General features: G+C 54.4%; 1 protein-coding gene across 2 annotated transcripts in view; it reads left to right on the forward strand.

The window, feature by feature from the left end:
* The window catches only part of STK32C (serine/threonine kinase 32C), a 63,574-nt gene extending 48,762 nt beyond the window's left edge, over positions 1 to 14,812 (forward strand). For both annotated transcript variants that reach the window (XM_063162933.1, XM_063162934.1), the window contains 10 exons: positions 6,541 to 6,692; positions 8,627 to 8,800; positions 9,235 to 9,272; positions 9,939 to 10,028; positions 10,583 to 10,686; positions 10,776 to 10,892; positions 12,234 to 12,359; positions 12,497 to 12,628; positions 13,195 to 13,262; positions 14,033 to 14,812. In XM_063162933.1, coding sequence (XP_063019003.1) covers positions 6,541 to 6,692; positions 8,627 to 8,800; positions 9,235 to 9,272; positions 9,939 to 10,028; positions 10,583 to 10,686; positions 10,776 to 10,892; positions 12,234 to 12,359; positions 12,497 to 12,628; positions 13,195 to 13,262; positions 14,033 to 14,150 — 1,119 coding nt within the window. In that variant the 3' untranslated portion in view covers positions 14,151 to 14,812. The remainder of the gene's footprint in view (positions 1 to 6,540; positions 6,693 to 8,626; positions 8,801 to 9,234; positions 9,273 to 9,938; positions 10,029 to 10,582; positions 10,687 to 10,775; positions 10,893 to 12,233; positions 12,360 to 12,496; positions 12,629 to 13,194; positions 13,263 to 14,032) is intronic.
* The last annotated feature ends 6,078 nt before the right edge of the window (positions 14,813 to 20,890 follow it).

Raw genomic sequence — 20,890 nt, forward strand, 5'->3', positions numbered from 1 at the left:
TGGCAGCAGATGTCCTGCTCCTGCAGACGGGTCTCTGTGTGCTGGAGACAATGGCTGAGAGAACACTGCCAGGGACACTGCTGGCAGAGCTGCTCCAGGACAGAGTGCTGCTTCAGTGAGCTCTGCAGTCAAGCAGTGGAGGGTTTGGGTTGATTCAGAGTCAGTTTTTATTCAGGGTCACACAGTTACCTGTGTTCTGTGTCCCCGCTGAGCGTGGGGCGAGTGTCGCTGTCACGGGCAGGTTGTGTGCAGCTGCAGCCCCGGGCCAGGACATGGTGCCACAGTCCCCTTGGGTGTTACTGGGCCCCTTGCCCGCTAAGGGTAGGTGTGAAAGGATTCCTGTGCCCAGAGCTCCCTCCCAGGACAGTCCTGAGGGGATGCAGAGGGGCTGCAGGTGCTGGTATCCATCAGTGTTTGCATCTCTCTTGGTGCTCATGGCACCAAGCTCTGGGCCAGCATTGTGGAGGGGGAGCCCCTTTGAGGGACCAGCAGCATCCCTGAGGGACTGCCTGCCCCTTCTGGGCCTGCTGGTGCAGGGAGCTGCTCCTGGGGTGCCTGTGGGAGATGCTTCCAGCAGCTTCATCCAGCTGTGCCCATGGCTCGTGTGCTGGGTGAATCCCTGCCACTCAATCGTGTCACTGCAGATACACCTGAGAGACAGCTGTAGGCTTTGTTCTCTTGGCTATGCCTAGAAAATAATTGGATTAGCTGATTTTATCTTGATATTTGTGAGGATTGTAGAACAAATTGTTATGAAGTTTTTGATTACCAGTGTTACATAGATGCTAATTACCAGTGAAGGGTTGTATTTTAATTGCCAACAGCACCATTATAATACAATATAGATACAAAGATGCATTTGAATGCCAGGGGAAGTAGTTCTGTGTCCTGTGCAGCTGTGGCCATGCCCAGAACAGTGATCCCTGTTTGCAGCTTTCCTGATAGCAGCTGAGAGTTTAATTTTTTTTTTTTAATAGATAATTGGCAAGATTCTGCCTGCAATTCTTGTTACAAGAGCAAGGCAGAGGGGACCTGGGGATGCTGGGTGACACGGATCTCCCTCCAGCCACTTTCTAAAGGATGAAAACCCTGGGAAAAGTGAAAAATGGCTTGGTGTAGGAGCTGAGCCATTCAAGAGAGCTTGGCTAAAGGAGATGAACTTGTTAGAAGTCAGTATTGAGGTTATCCTTTCAGCAGTGCGCAGGTGCAATAAAGCCCTTCTCACCTGCTTTACTCTTTGCTCAACAAGCTCAGAAAACCAGTGAACACAATTGTCCAGCTTATCCTTGCCCTTGCAGTTTGTCTCCAAAGTAAAATGTAGTGCTCAAAATGAAATCAGTGTCAAAAAAGCTTGAGCTGTTTCTACATCATGCTAAGTGCCTTCTCACTGCTTCTGGTCCTTCAGGATGAAAGACTCATTTCTTCCAGAGGCTACAAATCTCCCGTGTCCCCAGCACCCCGAGGCTGCTGCTGTGCTGCCCCCACAGCAGAGACTTCTCTCCCCACGCAGTCCCAGAGCCTGCTGATGCTTCTGGGTGCCATGGGCAATTTCATGTTAATGCTCCTCATTTCAATTTTCTGTCTTTCTGGTAAATGGCAGTTCTGTGGATACTGGGGAAAACAGGGAGGGATAAACACCCAGCAGAAGCTGGAGGAGAAATCAGTATATGTGGGCAAGGTGTAACCACTGCAAAGAAGCATTTTTATAAACTAGAGCAGTGGCTGCAGGTCAGAACTGGGGGAGATTAAGGTGTTTGATGTAGGTGTGTAGTGTTGGCTGGCTCTGAGCCTTGCCTCTGCTCTGAAAACAAGAGTGAAATCCAGGTTGTACACTGAAATGTCCCCGTGGCTCAGCTGCAGTCAACAGTGTCCGTGTGTGGGAGGATTACAGGGCATCGCTCTCGTCTTACAGAGGCAGAAGCCAAAGGAGCAGAAATTCAAGGAGACCCAGTGCTCCCAGTTCAGACCCAAAGACAGATCCCTGAGTCAGCTGTGGGTTTGTCACCAGCCGTGACGGTGACGTCCCTCAGGGGCCACGAGTGCCTTCACTTTGTGTCACTTCTGCAAATGCAGGACGAAAAAAGGTCTTTGTGCAGCCCAGGGAGAGCCATCCCCACTGTTTACCAGCTGCATGGATCCTGCCCAGAATGGCTTTGTCTGAGCCCAGGAACACTCTGCTGTCCCTGCATAGCAAGGCTAACTCAGGACATGTGGTCAAATGATTAGGTGACCTCTCATCTGAGAGGGGATTTCAGCCTGATGAATTCCTTCAGAATCAGCAGGGCAAGAAGTTATTGGATTTCTAAAGGAGAAAAGGCAGAGCCTGCTGGAGGCAGTGTGCCAGGCTGGGAAGGGTAGGGATTCAGCAGAGCTGCCAGCTGGGGTGACAGCACAGGTGTTGTCACTGTGATGGCATAGGTATTGTCACTGGGATAGCACAGGTGTTGTCACTGGGATAACACAGGTGATGTCACTGGGATAGAACAGGTGTTGTCACTGGGATAGAACAGGCGATGTCACTGGGATAACACAGGTGATGTCACTGGGATAGAACAGGTGTTGTCACTGGGATAGAACAAGCGATGTCACTGGCACAGCACAGGTGATGTCACTATAGCAGCACAGGTATTGTCACTGGGATTACACAGGTGATGTCACTGTGGCAGCACAGATATTGTCACTGTCTCAGCCCGGGGCTGAAGGGGGCCGGGAGCTGTCGCCCGTCCCTGTCCTGGCTGCAGTCGTGGCTGGGGGCTCCAGCCGTCCCTGCGGGATGGGCAGCTGCACACATGCCCGGGTATCTGGGGCTCTGGGAAAGCTTTTATGTGCCGTGTCTTGAGCAATCCGCTCCCAGCTGCTGCCCGCCTTCTGCCTCGCAGGGCTGGCTCCGTTCCACTCGTTCTCCTAATGGCTGTATTTAACCACCAAACACTGCCTTTGTGTGGCTGCAATGTGCAGAACGAGGACACAGTCATTTCTGCTTCTTGCCTTGCTCTGCATTGTAGACTTGCCTGAAAATGGATTAATTTAAAAAACGCACTCTTGACTTGAGACCAAATAGATGTTTATTCCTTCCCCAGGAACTGATGCATGAACAGAGAAGCACAAAAAGAAAAAGATACGTTTTGTGTCACTGCCATTTTGGGGACACAAACACACTGATGCATGTCTGTAAGCAGGGGCACTTTAGGAATGGTCGCTGCCTGTGGCAGGGGCACCGAGTGGCTGAGCCCAGCCAGGCAGCACCAGCACTGCTCCTGGTGTTGGTTTGACCCGAGTGAGACCCCGACCAAGAGCGGTGTGATGTGATCAGTACCTGCTGGTGGCTGTGCTGCAGACACAGCATCCCTGTCCAGCTGTCCCTGGGCCGTGGAGCGCATTCTGCCCTGCCCAGCTGTCCCTGGGGCTCTCTGTGCCATGCCCAGCTGTCCATGGGGCTCTCTGTGCCATGCCCAGCTGTCCATGGGCCATGGAGCGCATTCTGCCCTGCCCAGCTGTCCCTGGGGCTCTCTGTGCCCTGCCCAGCTGTCCATGGGGCTCATTCTGCCCTGCCCAGCTGTCCATAGGGCTCTCTGTGCCGTGCCCAGCTGTCCATGGGGCTCTCTGTGCCCTGCCCAGCTGTCCATGGGCCATGGAGCGCATTCTGCCCTGCCCAGCTGTCCATGGGGCTCTCTGTGCCCTGCCCAGCTGTCCATGGGCCATGGAGCGCATTCTGCCCTGCCCAGCTGTCCATGGGGCTCATTCTGCCCTGCCCAGCTGTCCATAGGGCTCTCTGTGCCGTGCCCAGCTGTCCATGGGGCTCATTCTGCCCTGCCCAGCTGTCCATAGGGCTCTCTGTGCCCTGCCCAGCTGTCCATGGGGCTCATTCTGCCCTGCCCAGCTGTCCATGGGGCTCTCTGTGCCCTGCCCAGCTGTCCCTGGGGCTCTCTGTGCTGTGCCCAGCTGTCCATGGGCCATGGAGCGCATTCTGCCCTGCCCAGCTGTCCATGGGGCTCATTCTGCCCTGCCCAGCTGTCCCTGGGGCTCATTCTGCCCTGCCCAGCTGTCCATGGGGCTCTCTGTGCCCTGCCCAGCTGTCCCCGGGGCTCATTCTGCCCTGCCCAGCTGTCCATGTGCCCTGGGGCTCACTGTGCCCTGCCCAGCTGTCCCTGGGGCTCTCTGTGCCCTGCCCAGCTGTCCATAGGGCTCGCTGTGCCCTCGGGCAGCCCCATGGGCACAGGGCAGCCCCTGCTCACGCCATGGGCTCAGCTGCAGGGCAGCCTCTCCACTGACATCCACTTTTCTCACAGAAATCAGAGAACAAACATTCCCAGAGTGCCCGGAACTGGTGCTGCTCTGAGTGGAGGTGATGCTGTTCCATTGCAGAAAACTGTTTATCATAATTACAGAGTACATGAAGTTTTCATCATTTTCTCATTTATTATGCTGGGCTCCCATTTTCACTGTGGAGAAACAAGAGACAAATGACATCAGAATAACATGTAATACTCATTAAGGTACAGCAAGTCACAACCTAAAAAGTAAAGGACCTAGAAATTAATGAGCTTCCAGCAGTAATGTGGAATAAGCCGACATCAGGGGAGAATGTTGCTCAGCGCCTTGATGGCTGTTACCCAGAGGACTGGATTGTTTCCAGAGCAGTTCTACAGCAATGACCATGTTTTAAAGGAAAATTGTTAGGGCTTTGCTGCTCAAAGAATATATAAAATATATTTTTGCCTGGTTTATTGAACGTACAACCAATTCAGCCTGCTCTAGGCAGGGGCTGGATCCTGCCGGTGGTGTGTGCATGTGGTAGGTCGTTTATTATTATTATTAAGTTTGCATGAAGAAGGTTTTCCCTTATGTTTTGTATCTGGAACAGTCTGTGGCAGCTGAGCTGACTCTGCTCGCCCATGGGCACCGGAGGGGTCCAGACGCAGGGAAGCAGCTCAGGTCGCTCTGCCCACGAGGTGCCCTTGTCGTGAGCTCTGAGGTGTGCAGAGAGTGATGGCAACAGCTGATTTCCAGCTCTCACCGCAGTTGTAACGACAGCGGAAAATAATCGCGGTAATTCCTGTGCATCGCTAATTAGGGGGTATATCAGGCTAACGATAACCAGCCATTATTTTGTCACCTCCTGGCGGCAGCGTGTCCTTGATGATATTATACCGAGCACCATCAGCACTTGCACATGGTTATTAGTGGCAGCGCGTAGAGGCACGGAGCGTTTGCGGCTCCCACCTGTCTCGGTTCCCTGCCACCCACAGAAATTCCCTTTCCGTGTTCCGCTCAGTGTGAGCAGGACCCGCTCTCTGCCTGCTCACCCTGGCCGAGCTGCCCAGGGAGCATATCCAGCTCATCCTAATTACTGCCAGGGCTGATAATTAACAGAGGGCAGGCATAATTATAGCAGATGTAGACATGCCATTAGTAATTTAAAGAGTTACCGTGATAGCTAATTAGCTCTTGGGAAAGCAGTCACCTTGGTAATGAAGGTGTCATTAGCAGAGCTGAGGGGGGTGGCAGGGCCAGCCCAGGGGCTCGGGGCTCAGTGCCAGCCCAGGGGCTCGGTGCCAGCCCGGGGGCTCGGTGCCAGCCTGGGGGCTTAAGACTCGGTGCCAGCCCGGGGGCTCCATGTCAGACCAGGGGCTCAGGGCTCGGTGCCAGCCCGGGGGCTCCTTGTCAGCCCGAGGATTCTGTGCCAGCCCGGGGGCTCCGGGGACAGGCCCGGGGTCTCGGTGCCAGCCTGGGGGCTCGGTGCCAGCCCGGGGGCTTGATGCTGGCCCGGGGGCTCCATGTCAGCCTGGGGGCTCTGGGGACAGGCCTGGGGGCTCGGTGCCAGCCCGGGAGCTCCATGTCAACCCAGGGGCTGGGTGCCAGCCCAGGGGCTCGGTGCCAGCCCAGGGGCTCCATGTCAGCCCAGGGGTTCCATGCCACCCCAGGGACTCCGGGGACAGGCCCGAGGGCTCGGTGCAAGCCCAGGGGCTCTGTGCTGGCCCAGGGGCTCTGTGCCCACAGCAGAGCAGGGCTCAAGGACAGACCTGGGTATCCCTCCAGACCAGGTCTTTGTTGTTGTAACCACTTTGCATTTTGGTCACTTTCTGCTGCCCGAAGGGATTACTGTCCCCTTTGGGAGCCCAGGTGAGAGCTGCCCTGCAGACTGTGCTGTGTGAGCAGCGGGGCAGCGAGGCTGGCACAGAACCCTGTGGCTGTGGCTGCCTGTCGCTGCTGTCCATCCGGGCACAGTGAGCCCAGAGGTGTCTCACAGCTCCCACACAGTTGTTGGAAGCGCTGTCCCTTTGGAAAGCTCTCCGGACCAGCCATCATGCCCTGGAGGCAGCTGCAGTGTCCGATGGGCAGTGGGCTGGAGCAGAGCCCACACACTCCCCAGCTGGGCACAACACCGAGAGCAGGCATGCTGCTGTCCGTAGGTACGAGTGCCCGCCTAGGGATCAGGGATGTGTGGGGGGTGAGGTGCTGAGCAGAGTGCTCTCGGCTCCCAGAGCAGCAGATGTGGATGTGGGACGTGCTCCTGACTGTTTTCTCCTCCGTGCCCAGGTGTGCATCGTGCAGAAGAGGGACACGGAGAAGATGTACGCCATGAAGTACATGAACAAGCAGCAGTGCATTGAGAGAGATGAGGTGCGCAACGTGTTCCGAGAGCTGGAGATCCTGCAGGAGATCGAGCACGTGTTCCTGGTCAATCTCTGGTGAGCAGCTCCCTCCCCATCCCCTCCCCAGCCTCGCAGAGCCACACACCCGATAATCCCAGGGGCTCTCATAACTTTTTCAGCAGCAGATCACTACAAATACTGGCATTTCAAGTTGCTCAATAATGACTTCACTCTGTGTGCACTGGCAGAAATATCCTCATTACTGAGCAACATCTAGTTTTAGAAAACATTCTTAAAATCAGGTTGAAATCTAACAAATAGCTTGAGTTGGCAATGCCTGGGAAAAGTATCCTGTCTAGGCAGTGCCAAAGGCTGCAGTCTGTCTCATCTGCCCTACAACCACATCGACCCCTCAGCCCACCAGCATCCCTTGGCGCACTTTACATCACACTCACTGGCCAAATCAAACACATTCCTTTGGAGCTCAGACACATCGTTATCAAATTTTGCAGGAAAAACTAATATACAGTTTTAGAAAGCAGAGCATTGTATCCCAGTGTCATTGGTTAGTTTGGGGTGAGCCCTAGGCAGAGGCCTTGGGACTCCCTGCTCCAGTGATCTGTCCTTTCTCAGCCTTCCTGCCCAGTGAAGGGTCCCCTCCCCTCCTGCAGTGCTGCATGTGAGCCAGCCTGGTGGGGAGGGGGAGACTTCTAAAAATTGAGGAAGTTTTATACCCAAAGTGATGGGAGTGGGTGATGTGGCACATTTGTTTTGTTGATCCATTGCTCCAGAATAGCCAATTGAGTTAATATTGATATTCTTCCGTTTCTTAGCAATTGCAAATGTTTTTCCCGACAAGCAATGAAATTCTGGAGAGAATTTGTTCTCGTAGCGAACCCTTTAGTCTCATAGTTTTAGAATAAACCTACATTTAAGATGGGAGCAGAAGTGAGTGATTCATAAGTATTATACAATCCCACATACTCTTTTCTTGGAAGTGCAGTCACCAAATATAACAATGAGCGTTGTTTGGTGTATCCCCACTGCTGTCAGTCTCCTGTGGGACCCACAGCAGATTTAGAGAGGCGGTTTACTCCACAGTAAATATAAATCTCTTTTCCTGATTTATCTGGTTAAATTAGCAGTTGTGTTTTCCAATTCATCTTTAAGATAGGCTGAGATATTTTAAGTAGGTTTCATGAGATTGTTTGCAGTTGAAAATGTGAAGTTTCCCTGAAGTGTCTGGCTGGCAGAGCCTGAGCTCTGTGCTGGTGGGCTGACATGGCCCAGCTGCTCAGGACAGTGACAGGGTGAGCAGGGGGACATCACCTGGGATACTCATCTCTTTCAGGGAAACATTGCTTAGTGTAGGAATTGATTTAAAAAACAAGCAAGCATCTTGAGCTGGACCTACTTGATTGTGAAGGTGCAAGCAGCAAAGCTACATCTTCAGTTTTGGGCCCAACTCTGCAAGGACCCTGAGGAGCTGGAGTAGGTCCAGGGCAGGGAACAGAGCTGGGAAGGGGCTGGAGCCCCAGGAGGGGCTGAGGGAGCTGGGCAGGGCTCACCTGGAGCAAAGGAGGCTCAGGGGCCCTCGTGGCTCTGCACAGCTCCTGCCAGGAGGGCACAGCCGGGGGGAACAGGGACGGGAGCAGAGGGAACGGCCTCAGGCTGGGCCAGGGCAGCTCAGGGTGGATGTAAGGGAAAATTTTATATCCGAAAGGGCTGCCCAGCTCTGGCACAGCTGCCTGGGGCAGTGGCGGAGTCCCTATGGCTTCTAAATCCCCTGGAGGGATTTAAAAGCCATGTGGTTGTGGCAGCTGGGGATGTGGGCAGTGGTGGCCTTGGCAGGGCTGGAAATGGTTGGCATCGAAGGTCTGAAAGAGCTTTTCCAGCACAAACGATTCTGGGATTCTGTGCCCTTGGTGGGGCCGTGTGCAGTTCTCCCTGGAGCTGTGTGATAAGGAGAGGAGAAAAGCCTGGCTGGGTTTGTGAGCCCTGGGAGGCTCAGCCCCTCCCCTGTGCTGCAGGTATTCCTTCCAGGATGAGGAGGACATGTTCATGGTGGTGGACCTGCTCCTGGGAGGCGACCTGCGCTACCACCTGCAGCAGAACGTGCAGTTCACTGAGGAGACAGTCAAACTGTACATCTGTGAGATGGCGCTGGCCCTGGACTACCTGCGGAGCCAGCACATCATCCACAGGTAACTCCACAGCCCTGCTGGGCCTGTGCACCACCCTGCTGGCCAGGGTGCTCATGGTGCTGCTCCCGGATCCCCCTTGGCTGGTCCTGCCTCCACCACCCAGAGGGAGTCTGACGCTTCACTGGGCACTGAACATTTCCGGGCAGGTGTTAAAGCCATCCAGGGCTTCACACAAATATCCCCAGTATTGTTATTCCTTTTCCTTGGGAATTTCTTTCCTTCCTAAACAAGTCTAATCCTTCCAGTTTTTCACCAAGTTGCCCAGGAAATGCTTATTTCTAGTCCATCATGAAGGGACTTGCCTTATTTTAGAATATTTTTGTTTAATTTGTTCCTAACTTTTGATAGACAAACAATTGCAGGATTTTTGTCATTGAGTCTCATCCCTGGTCTGACTGAGATTCCATCTGCTGTAATCTTCCTTCTTTTCCCAGAGATGTAAAACCAGACAACATCCTCCTCGATGAACAAGGTAGGATCACTCTGCTCCTCTTTGTTTGCTCCCTCATTCATTCCAGGGACAGATTCTGTCCCAGGTACTGGATATCTTTTTACCTGCGGAAAGTGTGGGAAAAGCTGCTCTGCTTTTACTGGATCATGTTTGCCTGAACATCCCTGTGGTTTTTAATGTGGGGAGGGTCACCCAGCTGGCCTGTCCAGTGATCTGTGGTCAGCCCAACTTCAGCCCTGGGAACTTGGAGTCACTGCAGTTCAGTGGTTTCAGTGGCTTGGAGCACCCATGTCTAGTGGAAGCTCCATGGCAGGGGCTTGGAACAAGATGATCTTTTAGTCCTTTCCAACCCAAGCATTCTGTGGTTCTGTGATAGTGTTGTGTTTCCCTGGTGTCTTTTTCACTCCTGTAGCTTCTGGCCAGAGCAATTTGGCCAGTGCTGAAGCTGCTGGGGGTTGCTGGCTAGCTCCAAGTCTGATTCAAAATCAAAACCCAAAGCTGCCTACCCTTCAATCACTGGCCAGCCCAAATCCTGGGAAACCTTTGGGATCCATGGGATCTGACCCTGACCTGCCCGTGTCTGTGCTACTATGTCTGAGGGCAGAAGCTTATGAAACAAATGTGTTCTGACTCTGCATTGACACTGCACTGCCATTAATTCCTTCTTAAAATGTGTCTTTATTTAAGGTCATGCCCATTTAACAGATTTTAATATTGCAACCATCATTAGGGACGGGGAAAGAGCGACAGCATTGGCTGGGACAAAGCCATACATGGGTAAGAGACAATCACTGCCCTGGTGCCTGTGTCATGTTCTGTGTGCTCAGCACACGCTGCCCCAGCCAGGGCCCTCCAGTTAATTTAGGACATTGGTGCTCGTGTCCAAGTGCTTCAGCAGAGCCCAATTGTTTGAGAAGGGGAACTCCCAGTGAGAAGGCATAGGGGCTGGAATGTCACCCCCTCCCATCCTGTCCTGTCCTGGCCTGCCCTCTGTCCATCCTGGCCAGTCCCCTCCATCCTGCCCTGCCCTCCTCATCCCATCCAGCCTCCTCCTCCTGCACTCCCCATCCCTCTCTGGCTCCAGCCTTGCGCTCGGTGTCTGCTGGGGCCCATGGCTGTGCTGTCCTGTGCTGGGAGGGCTGTCCCTGCAGGTGGCTGCCATCCCAGTTCCCAGTGAGGGCAGGCACACAGCTGCTGCTCCCCTGCCTCACACAGCCTGCCCTGGGGCAGCCGTGCAGGAAGATCACCCTAAGCGCTGTGCACTGACTGACACGAGCTACTGGAGTAGAGAACAATGAATAACCTGTTGTGTGTTGTGCCTTTCTGCTCAGCCCCAGAGATTTTCCACTCCTTCCTGAGCGGCGGGACGGGCTATTCCTTCGAGGTGGACTGGTGGTCCCTGGGCATCATGGCCTACGAGCTGCTGCGGGGCTGGGTAGGGCTCCGGCCGTCCCGGCCCTCCACGTGTGCTCTGGCTGGCCCAGAGGGACAGGGCACGCCTCACCCCTGTGCTCTTGTCCCCAGAGGCCGTACGACATCCACTCCAACAACCCCGTGGAGTCCCTGGTGCAGCTCTTCAGCACCGTCAGCGTGCAGTACTCCTCGGCCTGGTCCAAGGAAATGGTCGCGCTGCTGCGCAAGGTGAGGGCCCTGCTGGGGTGGAGCTGCATGGACTGCTGGATGGATTGTCCTTCTGGGGTGGCTTTGGGTTGGATGGCAGCTGCTGTGCAGGCAGGACTAGATGGAGAATTATCAGCGTATTAATAAACAATGAATAATAAGAGTAATTATAGTAATTTACAAAAGGCTGGGAAAGTTAGGGGTGTTAAGCCTTGGGAAGAGAAGCTCCAGGGAGACCTTAAAGCACCTTCAAGTGCTTAAAGAGGCTCCAGGAGAAGCTGGAGACGGACGGGAACAAGGCATGGAGAGACAGCACACAGGGAATGGTTCCCAGTGCCAGAGGGCAGGGATGGATGGGATATTGGGAACTGGGAATTGTTGCTGTGGCTGCCCCTGGATCCCTGGCAGTGCCCAAGGCCAGGCTGGACACTGGGGCTGGGAGCACCTGGGACAGGGGAAGGTGTCCCTGCCATGGCAAGGTGAGCTTCCAACCCAGTTCAGTCTGGGACCCTATGATTAATTATGTGTGCTGTGTGTTTATTATCCCTGTAATAAGATGCATGATGTTTGATAGCAAGGGAAGCAAAAAGTCTGGTTTTGGTGTGACAGTCAGATTCCCAGCTGAGCTAGAATTGTGCCTTCCAGCATCCCATGCTCTCCATGGTCAGTGTCACCTGTAAAGGCAGCACCTCTGGCTGGGATGGCAGCTGAGGTGGAGCTGCAGGGCAGCACTGGCTGCTCCCTCTCACTTGCTCTTTGGGGCTGAAGGGTCTGACATGGCTGTGGGAGCTGCTGGGGGTTCCAGCTCTGTGGAGTGCTCTGCTGCTTTCCTCGTGCTGCTGCTGCAGAAAGCTGGGATGTGTTGGGCAGCTGGTTTAGCTCTGGCTTGCTTGAGAACTCTGAAAAGTAGCTGGTGAGTTTGTTGTAGGAAAGATGCAGCTGCTGCCGGCAGCAAATAAGTGCCTCTGATATGAGTTAATGTTGGGTGGGCAATTTGCATAATTAGATTCAGTTTAATGAGGAGTTGCTGGCAGAGGCTGTGGCAGTGCATTCGGTGGGTTTGCATTGCCATCTGCTGGGCAGCCGGGCTGCCAGGGAATCCATCCTCACCAGGTGTGTGCCAGCAGCCCCCTCAGCCAGGAGGGGACCCCCATGTCCCCCCCGAGCGCTGGGGTGCCTGCAGAACGTTTTCTTGGGTGTTTTTCCTGCAGTAAGGTCTCTATTTCCCCCAGCAGAAAGGCTGCTTGGCGTGGCTGAGCCCCGCAGCTGGCCATGCAGGCTGCTGCTGGCTGCCTTGCCTTCCTGCTCTGGCAGGGATGCTGCTCCGTGCAGCGCTGTCTCAGCAGCGCTTTTCCCTCCCAGCTGCTGACGGTGAATCCTGAGCATCGCTTCTCCTGCCTGGCGCACATCCAGGCCTCGGCCCAGCTCTCGGGCGTGGTGTGGAGCGACGTGAGCGAGAAGCGCGTGGAGCCGGCCTTCGTCCCCAACGTGAGTGGGGACCTGGCCTGCGTGAGCAGGGGCTGCTCCTCGCGCTGCGGGAGCCGCTGTGAGAGCAGCTTTGGTGGGGGGCAAGGGGGCCCCGGGTCTCTGCTGTGCCTCACCCAGTGTGTCCCCTGTCCTGGCAGAAGGGCCGCCTGCACTGCGACCCCACCTTCGAGCTGGAGGAGATGATCCTGGAGTCACGGCCCCTGCACAAGAAGAAGAAGAGGCTCGCCAAGAACAAGTCAAGGGATAACAGCAAAGACAGCTCGCAGTCTGTATGTGCTCCCTGGGGTAACATGCAGCTGGGAGAGGCTGGATCTGGGCGGGTGTTGCAGCTGTGACTGCCACACTGCGGGAGCCATGGGTTTGTTTTGATGAAAACGTTTGCCCAGGGAGTCATTCCAACAACCACGTATCCTCTTATGGGAGTTTGATCAGACTTTCACAGTAGTGGGTACTTTGGGAAGTGAGATGAGCAGCAGAGGTCTGGTGTGTTCAGCCTCTGTCCCTGCACAGCCCCAGGCTGGGCACGAGGCAGCAGCTCCCACACGTGGGCTGTGTGCTGGGCTCTCCCCACGCTGCCTGAGCTCCCTTTGGGCTGACAGCACTCCCAAAATACAGGATACATGGAGAAATTAGTTATGTTTATGTCAGGAACGGTGTGATCTGTGTTTTATGGAAAACTGCTGCCATGGATGGCACCAGCCCTGCTGCCTCCAGCTGTTGGGCTGAGGTTCAGGGGTGTGGGGGCTCCTGCCCACAGCTGGAGGCTCCTGCACACAGCTGGGAGTGCTGACATGCAGATGGGGCTGCTTATGCATGTTTTGTTTTTCTTCCATAGGAAAATGACTATCTCCAGGAATGCCTTGAAGCTATCCAGCAGGACTTTGTCATCTTCAACAGAGAGAAGTGAGTGTGTGGGGTGTTTTTTTATGGAAAAATGCTCTTTTTTCTGACTTCCCTTAGGAATCAGTGCCAGTGGCTGACAGCCAGGAGCACCTTGCTGCCAGCTTAGCCCCAGGTGACTGGTGTCAGCAGAGGAGCTCAGGTCTGCCTGTGTGTGAAAAATGGCTCCAGCCACAATGGGAGGCAAGATCAAGGATTATTGAGTGCCATTAAATAAAATATGCTGTAGAGAGACTTCTGGGATTTAACACGTGTGTGTGACACTGCCTCCGTTCCCCCGCGGCACCTGCTCACCCATCCTGCTTTCAGCAGATGATGTTTTGGGAAATGAAGGCAAGGAGGGTTGGACTCAATGATTGTGGAGATCTTTAACACATAGAATAGATTCACAGGATCGTTCAGGTTGGAGAAGTCCTGGTGGGAATCAGCAGGCGGTGAAAGTGCTGGATTAAAGCCACGGCTTCCCCAGGGCTGGGGCTGTTGGGTCTGCGAGCAGAGCGTGGGGCAGGCTCTGTGCAGGAGGGCTTGGCAGGAGCCTGCCTGTGCTGGGGCACTCATGGCCAAGGTCTGGGTGGGCTGAAGCCCTGCAGGCTGCTTCGGGGCATTTCAGAGCAGGTCAGTGTGGTTTGCTGATACTCTGGGCTCTGTCATGACCCGCGTGTGAGCTCTGGGAGGACTCCATTCTCCGTGGCTGTGCCGTAGGCACCTCTGGAGCAGGGAGTGGGGGACAGCTTGGGGACAGCTCTGTAACTCCCGTTCCTGCGCTCCCACAGGCTAAAGAGGAGCCAGGAGCAGCCCAGCGAGTCCGTGTCTGCCTCTGAGAGCACCGAGGAGGCCGAGGCCGAGCCCCTGCACATGTGCAGCTCCGTGTGCTCCTCGGGCAGCAGCTAGGCCGGGGCGGCCGCCGCCCTCACCTGTCCTCAGGTGCGCCGAGCACCCGAGCCCGCCGGACAGCACCGGCAGCTGCCCCGAGACTGGAGCACGCCAGATTCACACAGGACTGCCCCTGCCCGTGGCGTGGATGGCCAGCCCAGGAGCCAGATTCACACCGGACTGCCCCGGACCAAGGATGGCCAGGCCAGCCCAGCCCAGCTGCCCCCGAGAGCTGCAGCAAGCCAGATTCACACAGGACTGCCCCGGCCATGGCTGCCTGTCGGGGAAGATATGGCCTATGCAACTTGTCAGGAGGAGATCAACTTATTTAGTCTTTCTGTTTTTGTGTCAGGTTGCTGATCCACACGTTTTTAATGCAGTGAGAGGACAAGGAACGAAGCCATGTCCTTGGGCCCCACGGGGAGAGACAAGGAGCAGGGAGGAAGGCCGAAGAGGTGGTATGAGCTTGGCTTTGGCACTCCCTGTTCACAAATGCTGCTCTGGGGATGGGTAATCCCTGTGCAAACCAGAGCAGCCCCAGGGCTCTGGCACCAGCTCCTGGGAGCCTCCAGCTGCTTGGGTCCTGCAGCACAAGGGTGTCCCAAGCACCTCATTGTCCCTGTGTCACCTGTCAGTTCCTTCAGATTCAAGGCAAATAAATGTTTTGTGTGCACTCCACGGATTCTTCAGGGGCTGGGTAATGGTTCAATGTGTATTTGAGATGCAGAACACATTTGCAGTGTTTTCTTCCTTGACGTGGCTGCTGCAGGCAGTGAGGAGCTGTGGGATGGGTTGGAGGGTCTGGCTCCGTGTGCCCAGGCTCAGAGGACGCAGTTTATCACAGGCTGAGGTTTTGTTGGAGGCAGAGTGGGTGGCCTTGCAAGGCTGCTTGGTTATGAAAGACAGGAATATTGTATTTCACCCTTCGATTTACTTTATTTTCAGTGTAAAGTACAAGTACTGTATATAATTTGCCAATACCTGTCTTAACTTCTTACTAAGACGGGAAATCTTCCCTTGCTCCAGCTGTGGGTGTTGCTGTTCTTGTTGCAGGTCCTTCACTGTGTTGGTTGTTGACCCTGCTGCAGAGGGAGGGGTTTTTGGTTGCTGTGACCCCGAGCCCTGCAGTGCCACAGGACTGCTCCAGGTGTGTGGTGGGACCACAGTCACCATCAACCATCAGCAGCTGTTTGTGCCAGGCACTGCAGGCTGCAGTGTTTGCACCCCTGCTGGGCATTCCTGATGCAGAAACGGATGGGAGGTGTTTTTAACAGATCACATTCTGTCAGCACCAGTTTTGCTGCGGTTTTTGTTTCCATGAACAAACCAGAAAGGCAGAATGGTACAAAATGATCTTCCACAGGCAAGGGCACGGCGTGTGTGTCTCCCACAGTTTTATGTGGGAATCAGTGTGTGGCTGCACTTGTGCAGAGACGTGTTTTCAGTGAATTCTTTAGGGCTGTGCAGGAGGAGGGGAGCTGCAGCTCTGGCTCCAGTTGCATGGTTATTTTCAGGGCAGAGCCAGTTATGAATTGCAGGTGATTTACTCCAGCACTGTGGGTAGGGTTTTACAGTGAATTCCGTTGCACTATTTGGAAACTTGCTGTAAATAACAGCAAAATTTTGGACTATTGGAATGACAAGGAGCAGTGCTGATTTTTTGACCAAACCATCCCACAGATGAGTGTGAAGATACATCCTCTTCAGCCAGAAGCTGTCAGGCCAGGAGAGGTGTTGGCAGTTACAGGACGTGTGTAATTGATGTTTTCATTGCTTCCTTAGGACAAGAGACAAGTGTGCTGGGGGCTGGTGTGTGTGGGGAGGAGCTGGCTTGCTTCTCAAACTGAGCCTTCTCAGCCCAAGCCCTCTCTCTGTCACTCACCCATTCCCCTTGCGGCGCTCCCCTTCTCCAGTGCTCTGTGCAACACAGCTCAGCAGCACCTGGCACAAACCAGGAGGGCTTCTGGGGATGCCAGGGAGCGGCTCCTGCCCAGGGGAATCACTCTGGGTGGGTCCTGGCTGCCTGGGCAGCGCCCTGGAACCCAGCAGTGCATCCCAGGGTGTGCTGGGGACACTGCTGGACCCGAGTCCCTGAGAGCAGCCCCAGGACACAGAGCTCTGGGTCACTGTGCTGGCTGGGAGTGACACGTGGACACAGCGCTGAAGTGCTTGGTTTTGGTCATAAATAATATTTGGGCATAACCTCACCGGAGCCCGTGGGGGACAAGGTTTCATTGCCACCTGTTTGCACTCAGCTCCTGCAGTAGAAATGGCACGAAAAGAGCAATTGGAAAAGGGACAAATGATAGGAGCAGCAGTGACAACAGCTCAGAGTTATTGTCATTGTCAGAACCCCTGTGGAGGGTTTCAGTGCTCCTGCCCCCCGTGCCCCACTCTGGGCCCCTCCTGTGTCCCCATTGCCGTGTCCCTGTAAGGAGCCAGAGCCAGCTGAGCCCAGCTCAGTCCTGTTGGCCCTGCACATGTCTGTGGCTCCTGCCACGGCGTCCCATGTCCGGCTCACCCCATCCACAAAGCAGTCCTGGGCTCTGATCCCCTCTGCTCCCTGTGCCGCTCCCGTGGGTGTTCCCTGGCCCTGCCCTGGCACAGGCTGGGCATGGCTGTGGTGCCCGTGGTGGTGCCCTTGTTCTGGCTGAGCCCTGGCTGCTGCTGCTGCTGCTGCTGAGCAAACCTCACAGTGAACTCGTGACAGAGCCCTGGTCCCACGTCCCAGCTCTGGGCTGCACCTCCACCACAGCCAGAACACAGGAATTTTCTGTACATAAATATTTAAATACCTGTATTTTTTGTATGACAGATTTATACGGTGTGTGCCATTATCTGCTGTGAAAAGTCTACGGCACCTATGAATTATTCTCCTTTAATCACTTGCCATGAGATTGTTTTCTTATCTCTGTTGTGTTACAAAGTTTTGCAAAGTTGCATATTTTTAAGTGTTTGCATTGAATTCCACAGCCTTCACTGGGAATTTTGTGCATAAGAAAAATGGCAGGTCAGGTCCTGATGTTTCTTCTGTTGCCAATTCTCTATTACTCCAGAGCTTGCCAAAAGAGTTTAAGAGTAATAAAATAATAGCAAAAATACCAGTAATATGGACTTGACCCTGGACTGAAATCCTGCTGCCTTGAGAGGGTATTTTTAAAAACTATTTCAGTGCAGATATATGTAAATATATCATTGTATTTTATGTTAATACATTCCTGTAATTTTCTTGCATGACAATTTTACCACATCACAGAATATTTAAGTTATAAGGCTGTGTTTTTGCAGATACTGTCGGAAGCCATTGCACATGTGGGGTAATAAATGTGTATTTTTAACATTGCCAAGGATTTGGTGTCATTCCCAGGGTATTGATGCAGGGAAGCACGGAAGCGTTCAAACGCTGGAGTTCTGGAACCCAGCTGGAAGCAGGGCTGGTGGGACACTGCCAGCTGGCGCAGAGCTGGGTGGGACGGGAGCTGTGGGACCACCAGCTCATAAACAGGTGCTGGAGGGGGAACAGCCAGCCCCAGGCATTGCGTTTGCCCCTCTCGGTGCCCGGCAGGGTGTGTGTTCCATGGAGAGCTGTACCTGCTCACCCTGGGCTGGGATCTCAGCAAGGATGGGAGCCCCAGGCACGGCCACTGGCCTGGGACAGTGTCACACACGTCTTTTATGGAAAATCCTTTCCTTAGGGTTTTTCCTCCTGAGAAGCTGGGAGGCCTCAGGAACACAATGCAAACAATGGTTATCTGCTGCTGTGGGATGCAACAGGTGCATCTGGGATTGGTCTCATGGGGTTGTTTCTAATTAATGGCCAATCACAGTCAGCTGGCTCAGAGAGAGAGTCTGGGACAGCTGCCTTTGTTATCATTCCTTTCTATTCTTAGCTTAGCCAGCCTTCTGAGGAGAACCTTTTCTTCTATTCCTTTAGTATAGTTTTAATGTAATGTATATCATAAAATAATAAATCAGCCTTCTGGACCCCTGTGAACACCATCACAGGACAGCTGTGCCCGCTCTGGCCCTGCTGCCATCCGTGCAGAGGGGCAGGGGCACAGGGCAGGACCCGACCTCGCTGCAGCACGGAGGGCACCACAGCCACGGCTCACAGGGGTTTGGTACTTCCCCACACAGCCCTGGATTTTGTATCTTAGCCTCAATAAAACACCCCTGGAAGTGTCAGGAGATCTCCGCTTTCTCTCTTTGATGCCCTCAGTGCAGGAATGATTTATCTGGCTTGTACCGTGCTGCTCGCTGGTGGCAGCGCAGACACAGCTCCCAGGGATGCTGCTCACTTCAAAGGAGCAGTGCAGGCTGAGACAGTCCATGTCTGAGCCTGGACTCGTCCCTTCTGCGCCCTCCTGGGTGTCCCCAGGCGCCGAGGGCACCCGCTGAGCTGGGCTGTGCACTGCGGGGGGAAAGGTGAGGGTCACAGAGCGAGGGCAGCTTCCCACACACAGGGAAATCTGAAAAAATAAACCAAAAACCCCTGAAATCCAGGGCAGGGGACACTGAGAGACTGAAATGCCCACAGCAGCCAGGAGAGCTCAGTGTCTGCCAGCCCTGTACCATCACTACTGTGCCTAAACCCTAAACAGTGACAACTGGAATTTGCCAGGGACAAATGACCCTCACCAACCAGCCTTGTCTTTCTTACCTGATGCAATTGATCCTGCTGCTGATCAGGGTGCTGGACATGAGGGAAATCACAGAACCACAGAATTCCAGAGTGGTCTGCATGACAAGGGACATTAAAGCTTGTTCCACCCCAGCCATGGCAGGGACACCTTCCAGTGTCCCAGGTGCTCCCAGCCCGTGTCCAGCCTGGCCTTGGGCACTGCCAGGGATCCAGGGGTGCCACAGCTGCTCTGGGCACCTGTGCCAGGGCCTGACCCTGCCCTGTGGCAGTGGGAAGCTGTGCAAAATAAAAATAAAAATAAAGACACAGTGAGCATGGAAAGCGAGGGATAAGTACGGGGATAGTTCAGTGCATGCCTGCCAGTTCCTTTGCTCCCTAAGGAGTTGGGGTCCATCCCTGAGCAGCACTGCTCTCCTGAGGGAACTGGGGGTCCATCCCTGAGCAGCACTGCTGTCCTGAGGGGATTGGGGTCCATCCCTGAGCAGCACTGCTGTCCTGAGGCATTTGGGGGTCCATCCCTGAGCAGCACTGCTGCGCTGAGGTATTTGGAGTCCATCCCTGAGCAGCACTGCTGCACTGAGGCATTTGGGGTCCATCCCTGAGCAGCACTGCTGTCCTGAGGCATTTGGGGTCCATCCCTGAGCAGCACTGCTGTCCCGAGGTATTTGGGGTCCATCCCTGAGCAGCACTGCTGCGCTGAGGTATTTGGGGTCCATCCCTGAGCAGCACTGCTGTCCTGAGGGGATTGGGGTCCATCCCTGAGCAGCACTGCTGCGCTGAGGTATTTGGGGTCCATCCCTGAGCAGCACTGCTGTCCTGAGGTATTTGGGGTCCATCCCTGAGCAGCACTGCTGTCCTGAGGTATTTGGGGTCCATCCCTGAGCAGCACTGCTGTCCCGAGGTATTTGGGGTCCATCCCTGAGCAGCACTGCTGTCCTGAGGGAACTGGGGGTCCATCCCTGAGCAGCACTGCTGCGCTGAGGTATTTGGGGTCCATCCCCACAGCAGACACAAGCTCTGTAGAGCCTCTGCAGAGCCAGGCTGTGCTGCCAGTCAAGGGCACGGAGCGTCTCGTCGTGTCCCTGACCCAGAGCCTGCAGGAAAGCTGTCCAAAGGAATTAGGGGCAGACACGGCGTGGGTGCCACGGGGGGGTTCCCTGCCAGCTCAGCCTCTCCTGGCACCGGGGAGATGCAGAGATGCTGCTGGCCCTGCTCCTGTACAGCTGTGCTGGCTCTGCAGCTCCCTGACAGAGGGAATGAATGCAAACCCTCCCTGCACAAGGGAGCGGCTGGCAGGGCTTGAGCCTTGGGCCGCCACAGAGGGTGGAGGGACCTCAACTGGGTGATGTGGGACAGGGACAGTGACTCTGCTGGGTCCTCGCTGGCACCAACCAGGCCAGCTGTGGGAAAAGGGACATCGGCAGCACAGGGAGCTCAGAACCTCCTTTGCCGAGTGTTTACAAGCTCAGGGCGCTGGGGTGTCCCTGGCACCCCATGGATGTTGGGGTGGAGGGGAGGTCACTGCCATCAGACTGTGACTTTTGTCTTTCCCATTCCTTATGGATTTCCCACTGCTGTAACTTAAGCTCTATTCAGGACAAAAAGAGATCATAGAATCATAGATAGCTTGGGCTGGAAGGGACCTTAAATCTCATCTCATTCCACCCCCTGCCATGGCAGGGATACCGTCCACTAGATGTTAATTGCCTTGGTGCAATTTCAGGGAAAATCAGAAAATTGACAAGTTAAATAAATTAAATTAAATTTAAAATTAAATATAAAACATCCAAACAAATACATTCCCATGTGCTTAGCACAGAAATTGCTGCAGCATTAAGCTGTGAAATGTAGGTCATATCAGATAATCAAAAAACCCCAGCAAAAAAATAAATCCCTCCCTGGTTTATATTTGTGGTTTCATTCCTAATTCATGGATTCATGTATCTAGAGCTGCCATTTGTGGTTCCAGCCCCCACCCATAAATCAGATCTCTGCTTGTGCCACCACAATCCCTGCTCTGTTTCTCGTGCCTGGCTCAGACAGAGCTGGAGAGCCAAGGCTGGCAGTGCCAGGGAGATCGGTGTCTCATGGACATGGCATGAGGTCTCACCAGCAC

This window comes from Melospiza melodia, chromosome 9 (genome assembly GCF_035770615.1).
Source record: "Melospiza melodia melodia isolate bMelMel2 chromosome 9, bMelMel2.pri, whole genome shotgun sequence".
Classification (NCBI taxonomy): domain Eukaryota; kingdom Metazoa; phylum Chordata; class Aves; order Passeriformes; family Passerellidae; genus Melospiza; species Melospiza melodia.